Here is an 8027-nt window from a genome sequence, read left to right as displayed (position 1 = left end):
AAATTGAATTGTTAAATCATAGTATATTCTAGAAAATTGAATAAATATAAATACTCTTTTTAAAATAATAATTTAATATTTAAAATATCAGAAAATTATTTAACTAGTATCAAAAATTCATGGTCCTTACATATAATAGCAATAGTCTCAGATCCAGATATAAAGTTATATCCATGTGTTTTAATATTTAGGCTTATTGACTCTAGAATATTTGGATCTGTCAGAGACATACTTAAATTATGATAGACGTTAAAATAGACTGGACCGTTACATAAACTGGTCTTCATAATTCCCATTAAAGATTGAGTCCAATTTAGACATCTGACATCTCTTAAACATGTTAATATAGATGTGTTTAACCCCTGTAATGTCAATGGTTTAAAAGCTATTTGTATTAAACATATATGTAGGTATTTGTATTTGTCCATATATGGCTTTATGTCTACTGGTCCAAGTAATTGAATAGTTTGCTCTTCTCTGTCGACCGTAGTGGTTCGTTCTAGAGTTTTAATGACAATTAAGGATTTATAATCTAAAAATCCTACTTTATAAATGTCTCTATTAGGGACATCTGGGATAGTCCATTTATTTAGACTTTTTATTTCAGAATTATATTCACTTAACTTTGTATTTTTTACTTTTTTACCCGTATAACGGGTTGCTTTGGATGAGCTTTCAACTATGTCCGACATAAATATTCTTAATGGTTTATCTAGTAAAAAATAATCAATAAAGATATAGATCTAATATTTTCTTTCTTTTCTGTAAAAAAACAACCTAGTTGCTAATAATGCACGTCTGTCAACGACTTACACTACCCTAAACTGCCATCTCCGGCTACAACAGGGCTTTACACTACGCGACTTGGGTGATGTCCCACAAAATTAACAACTAAGAACTTAATCACAGAAATGAAAGAACATATATTAAATCTACATTCTTATGAACTACTATTTACAGATAAACCATAAGAAGTAATTTAGCTAGACATGCTTGAGCCTAACATGACTCTGATACCAGAACTAAGCAGGGATCAAAACACATAATTTAACACAATATTAAGCAGCAAACTTTTTATAAAATACTTATTTACAATACAGAGAAGCTTACAATAAGTAAACACTTACAATTTTAAACCGGCACACTTTGCTATTACTTTTTCTTTAGCCCCCCCCCACACCACCACAGCAACCCACTCCCCACACACACGGACGTATTAGTATATGCGTCATGCATGTGTTTTATGTATGCATGCTATACATGTTAGATGGTACTTTTCGGAAGAAATGTTTAACATACCAACACACTTTTTATAATAGTATTAGATTATATGCTATTAAGCTGCTTAAACTAGTTGTAACATCCAACCCCCCCAACTTCTCTCTCCCGCCCCCCCCCCATTAATACCAAGGGTCGAGGATTTGCTGCTGCATTGGGCTTGGGGCCCTGCTAAATTCACCCTACGCTCCACAATTATGAGTGGGCTGGGGCACTACATGGGCCCTCATTAGGCCGGAGAATGAAGAACGTACCCGACCCATTACCATCCCGAGCTCCCTCTCCTTCGCAAAATTTACCTTCATATCCCCCTTTTTTTTTCTTACCCCTTGTATAATTTGCCCCCCTTTCTCGAATTTCCCCCCTCTTGAGCTGATGGAAAAGAAGAAATCGACGGCCATAGAATTTACGATTTTGAGCTGTAAAGGTCTCCAGCTCGATTCGAATCCCAAAAGCTCTTCTTCTCCTTCAATTCATCATTTCAGCGGTAAAGATTTTGTTGCTCAAATTTACGATTTTGAGTAGATTTTGTTGGTAGAGAATCGGTTTTGCCCATAAATTTGTTGGATTAATCGTGGTTTATCATCAAAATTTCACCTTTTTATCTGGGCTATGTGGTTCCAGGAGATGATTGATGGTTTTTTCAACTAGTTTTTACTTCGGTTTTGAGTTTTTAAGCTCATATTATAATTATGCTGGTTTATTTGTTATTTACTATGTCTTTTTATTTGAATTGAATTGTTTTAAATTGTAGGGTACCATAAAAAGTTTACTCTTTTTTTAATTGGGCAATATGATGTAGTTCTTGTGGATTATTCTAAGCCTATTTTTAGCCTAAATAAGAAAAAGGGTATTGAGCTTGTTGAAGCTAATTATACCCTAACCCCTCTGTGATGAAGAATGAAGTGTCTTTTGATTGCAATCTTTGAGGTCATGTAAGCTGTCTACCTCTTCTTACTTTAGAGAAGAGGAGACAAAAAATATGAACAGAGGAGCAAGGTTACAAAAGGAAGTGAGCTTGGTTAGATGTCTGAGGAGTTAGATTGGTGTGTCAGTGATAAGTTGAAACAGTGGATCATGAAAAAGGATAGATGATAAGATGATGAGGATAAGGGTTGCAAGTTAGAAAATAATTGAAAGGAGATTAACAGAGGTGTATCATTCCATTTGCGCCTATCTCTGGCATCTTACAAGACTTTAGACCTTTTGTTTTCAGTTTACGTAGATAGTTTGTGGATGTTTGTGATCTCAGACTTGTGGTGCCACATCGCTGGCCTAATGAACCAGTCCCTTGTTGCCTTAACTGAATAATTGGATTTTGTAATTCTATGTATCAGTTATGATGAATATCAACATTTGTTTCTGATTTAGTTTAATTAAAAATATGCAGCATGAGCCATTATCATCAGTTAACTATTTGTATAAATGTAACTTTCTTTATATGTTTGCTATTACTTGATTATCTTCTTTTTTATTAGCGTTTTTCTCTTTATAGCTTATCCTTTTTGTGATTTTTAGATTTGCTGCTACGAAGAAACAAGCCCCGGAGTTTAGTCAGCTTGTGCCTTGGAGTCCTTGGGCAATTCTTTGAGGATATTGTTGCAGATTTGTCCGATGTTGCTTCAGAATTCCCACCTGATGCTAAGGTATTTTCATGGGGATGTATTTAAATCCTAGTAACTTTGTGATTTCATTTTTGTTCTCACTTAATGGAATCGTCTCTTCACGAATTTTAGTAATTGCATTCATTTTCTTTTAAGAAAATAATTATATGTAAAGGTCTCATTACATAAATTCCGGGCTTGTATACTTCAACAACACTGCACTATTCCCAACAAGAACTGAAGCGGGGAAGCTCTACTTTCTGCACACAAAGGGAAGCTTCATTCTGGCCATAGAAAACTTTCCACATCCCAGAGTCCGGAGACCTCAAGTCTAGGTAGATTTGCTTATATTTAGGTTTAGATTTTAGGATGAAATTTTAATTCTATGGTGTTGTTGCGTATCTCTTTTTGAGGTACACCTAGGTTACTCGGACATGGCATTTTGGATGCCGTGTCTGTGTCCTACAAGGACTCTCTGAGGGCACGCCATGGACACGTGTGGTTCAAAGCAAATCCCTATTAGTTATACCCATAACTAGTTTGGTAATATTGGGTTCAAAACCAATCAGTTTTTGAACTCGAAAACTGAAACCCATTACTTAATTTGAAGAATACCCATTGTATTATCCCATGCGATCAAAACTAAACTTTTTTTGTTATGCCTTATTCTTAGTTTGATTTAATTTGATTCTTAATTGTTATAGATAATAGAAAAAAACATACAAATATTATTGGTATTTTAATTCAATAATATTTTATATATATATATATATAAACTAATATTTTCCAACATAAGACAAAGAAGCATATAAGCAACATGTTTATAAATTGTCACATAAAAAGATCAAGAAATATAATTTCACCTACTAAATGATGAAAGTCTTAATTAGCATGCATAACATAGAGAAGTTCATAAGTTTTCACAAATCACAATGAAAGATAATCTCCAACATAAGCAAAGTCTATGAAACAAAACAAGCAAGTAACAAATAAGAAATATGTATTTTTATTTAAAATATGATATATGTATTTTTAAGTAACAATTAAGTGATTAAAAAAACATGATTGTTCATAATTTTCTAGTTAGCATTCTTAATTGCTATTTGCTAGTTAGCATGAAAAGATGGAGAATGGAGGTAACAATTACATGTTCATAATTTTCTAGTTAGCATGCTAATTAGAGAAGGAAGTTACAATTAGCAAACAAGTATACTAAATTACTAATTATTGTTTCCTTTTTATAGGTTAAACATGAAAAGATAGAGAATGGAATAGCAACTAGCAAGAAAGAGTCTATTACATGATGTAAATATGTAATATGCAAATTATTAAAAAAACAGAAGAAAAAATCTATTACATGACGTAGGTGTCAAGCGCACACGAGGCCCACACAAGGCGCGCATCTCGTGTGCGTGCAACGCCCCGCCTCTGGTGCAGTGCGCAATTGTCCCAGCCCGCAGCGCCCCACGCCCGGGGTGCGCGCCTCGATAACAATGTGTGTGTATACACGTATACTGTATATACATACGTATACACGTATATACGTATACGTATGTATATACACGTGTATACGTGTATATACGTATACGTATGTATATACACATGTATACGTATATACATGTCTACGTATATGTATACATGTATATACGTGTATACATATATGTATGTATATGTGTGTGTGTATATATAGTCATGTCCCCGTACCTACATTTTACAAATTTGCCATGTCCCGTGTCCATAATTGTGTCCGTGTCCGCACCTGTATTTGTGCTACCTAGAGGTACACGGAGCTTTTTTCTTTATAGATTTAGGAATATTGAGCTCAGGCGAATCTTTTGTTCTATGCATAGATTTTTTTTTTTTACTTCACTGAGTTGTGAGTGTTGATGTTAGCACTGTGATTACCTCCTTTTGGGGAACTAAAATGGCCATATAAATAATAGAAGGCTTGGATACCTATTAATTGGGTATTTTAACAAGTGCGGATGGGGTTTATATGAAATAATTTCATGTAGCTAGTCAAGATATTATAAAATTTATGTAAGTGTAAATGTGTACATGATCTAATGTGGAGCACTTGATATAAATGCTAGTGTAGGATAATGTATCTCATCAGCTAACCTTTTATGCTTTAGCATTCATGACGAAACTTAAGTCTAGAATTCATCAAGAAAGGTGGTGGATTGCAGTTAGATGGTTGACTTCCAATTTCCACATTTCAAATATTTTAGTTAAAGCTGACAGATTGTAGTCAATTCAATGGTATTATTTGACTGTCCTGCATATAACATCGAGCTAACTATTAAATATTAGATTTTGCATTTATGTGTGTATGCATGTGTCTCTATGGGTGTGTATGATGCACATGGCACGGCATTATGTAATTGTAAACTAACTCTTTCTCCATGTGTCCATGTCTCCGATGTATGATGAACATGTCTCTGACCAAACTTTTCTTTCATAAGCTTGCTTCCTTTCCTTTATGGTTTCATTACCATTTTAGTAGATTAAGCATGAATTTGACTTGCAGTTGGCAATGGTGGCTATTGCAAGGAGGAGACAGTTACTGAATGACCATGTCCTCCTTTCTCTGGCAGAAAGTTCTTGGGCTCTTCTAGATATCTCTGGGTCTGATGTCAGTGATTCTGGATTGTCAAAAGTGGCAGAAATGTGTATTAATTTGCAAGCTGTTGATATAAGGTATGAAGAAGGAAATGTAGTTAGTTCTCACCACCATTTTACATGCAAGGAATTCTTCCAGTTAGAATTCTCAAGTTTCTTTCTTTTTAATCATCCACAAAAGGTGTATTTGCAATTTGAGTTCCCGAGAACTTTGTTAGTTCTTTATATTAATTATATCTACTCCTCTATACAAATAGGAGAACCCAAGCTTCACTATTTGTGCTACAGTAAATGTTGCAGCAACATTTACTGTAGTATTATTACTGTAGCAAACAGAAAACGGGATGCTACAACATTATTTTTGGAAATTATTGCTGTAGCACACGGGAATATTGTAGCGTTTTTTGAAAACCCTGTAGCAGATGCGGGATACTGTGGTAATTTAATATTAAAAAAATTACTGTAGCATTTAAACTGGAATTACTGCAGCGGGAAAAAATGATATACCGTATGCCGTGCTTTGCGCGGTGTTCACACTAGTTACTTAGTAAATATGAAATAATCATTGAACATGCTAATATATCAACTAAAAAAATCTGGAATGGGAATTTGAGTAAGTATATGGATGGAATGCCAAACAAAAAATATTCATATGTACTCATAAAATTACTTGAAATGAACTGTTACGTAGTGTGGGAACTTGTATCTCTTTTAAGAGTCCAATATGTTCTTTACATAGTAACAAGGGCACAAATTATTTATGTCAACAATAAGTGCACATATTGTTCTAAAAGTCAATAACTACAAAAAGATATCACAATAATTTGTCCAAACAGTATATAGTAATTGCAAATAATTTTCTACATGTGTTATTGTATGAGAAAGGACCACTGTCAGGATGATATTTATGTTTTTACTTGAAGAGCAATGAATATGGTGATCAGGGATGACTCAGGATTGTTTGGCTGGGGAGGGGCATAGTGTCACGGATGAGGGAAAAAAATCAAGCTTGTTGTTTCCATTTGTTGATTCCAAAAAGATCGTCGTGTGTGAATTTAACAACACAAATACTCTAGACTAACTTAGTCCAATTACCCCCAACAAGTAAGGAAAAGTCAATTTAAACCCACTCTCAAATACACATTGATCCTAGTCCTTCACACTTGGAAGAAAATGCTTTTATCCGTTCCCTGAAATCACAATAGATTAGCACGACATGCTTAACATTAATGATTTCCTCTTATATATTCCCTGAAATCACCAATGTAACTTTTTTGCTTTATTTATGCATTTTAAATTATTACAAAGTAGTGTCTTTCCTATATCAGTCCCTTAAAATTTGAAATTAATACCTCAAATCACTGAAATTGCTAACAGGTCCCCCAATTGTTGTAAGCTATGAAGTACGGACACGCATAACATGAAGCCGTGTCGTGTTGTGTCCGTGTCGGACACACGTGTCGAACACACGTATCCTATGTATTTTTTTGTAAGTTGTTTAAAGTTAGTCCATTAAGTTGCTAAAGTTGCTATTAGGCCCCTTAATTTTCGTAAGTTGTTTTGAGTTAATCCCTCCAATCAAGAGTAGCACCACGAGATATAAAATTTGGGGCATCTAATAGCAATTCAATAAATGTTCTAAATATTATAGATTTAAGGGACTAATATCAAAAGCCATAGAAAATATGATAATTCTAATGGTTTTTTTTGGGAAAAAGTTTTGTTAGCATATACAAACCAAATTTTGAGGAGTGGGTCCCACATTGTGGTCAGCGTTTGCCAGCTCTGAAGCACGGATTCGCCCCCGGAGGCCACGAATCTGTGTCCGACTCGAATCGGACACGAATTCGTCACGACACGTGCACGACACGTGTCGGACACGGTCAATCCGTGTCGGACACGGGTTAACGGTCAAATTAGGCTCGGACACGGTCAAAGGAGCTCGGACACGGCTCGGATTCGCCGAAGGTCGATTCATTCAGGTTGCGTGTTTGGTTGTTAAAATCCAACCCGAACCATTCGATTAAAAAACCCATCCCTATTTCTCAAATCTCTCGTTCGATTTGATCCTTAGCCGACTCAAAAGAAAGAAAAAAAAAAAAAGAAAAAGCCCATGGCAGTATTGTTTTGCTGATGATGAAGGCAATGAAGAAGTCATCGGACTAGCTTCTACTTCATTTTGAGGTACTTTTTGTTTACAAACTTGTTATTTTGTGATAGATTCCTATTTTAGATTGTTAGTTGAATTTTATAATTTTTTTTATATATATTAATAATTTAAAAAAAAATCCTTGTCGTATCCCCGTATCCTATTTTTTTTTGGATTTTGACGTATCTCGTATCCGTGTTCGTGTCGTATCTGTGTCCCGTATCCGTATCCGTGCATCATAGTTTGCCAGCTAGGAGCCTAGGATAAAGTACTATTATACCTAAATTGAATGAATAACATCCAAGTTCCTTCAATTTGTTCACTGTAGTATAGCCTATGCTTTATAGGTATAAATATATAAATTAAAAATTTTG

The 8027-nt window shown here is 34.6% G+C and overlaps 1 protein-coding gene across 1 annotated transcript in view; it reads left to right on the top strand.

The window, feature by feature from the left end:
* LOC109822444 overlaps positions 1611 to 8027 on the top strand; it is a 9021-nt gene continuing 2604 nt past the window's right edge. The window contains exons 1-3 of the mRNA XM_020388643.1: positions 1611 to 1765; positions 2797 to 2924; positions 5413 to 5582. Coding sequence (XP_020244232.1) covers positions 1654 to 1765; positions 2797 to 2924; positions 5413 to 5582 — 410 coding nt within the window. The 5' untranslated portion in view covers positions 1611 to 1653. The remainder of the gene's footprint in view (positions 1766 to 2796; positions 2925 to 5412; positions 5583 to 8027) is intronic.

This window comes from Asparagus officinalis, chromosome 8 (genome assembly GCF_001876935.1).
Source record: "Asparagus officinalis chromosome 8, Aspof.V1, whole genome shotgun sequence".
In the NCBI taxonomy this organism is placed as follows: domain Eukaryota; kingdom Viridiplantae; phylum Streptophyta; class Magnoliopsida; order Asparagales; family Asparagaceae; genus Asparagus; species Asparagus officinalis.
The sequence above is the reverse complement of the archived record's forward strand: the minus strand, read 5'-3'. Positions and strand labels throughout refer to the sequence as shown.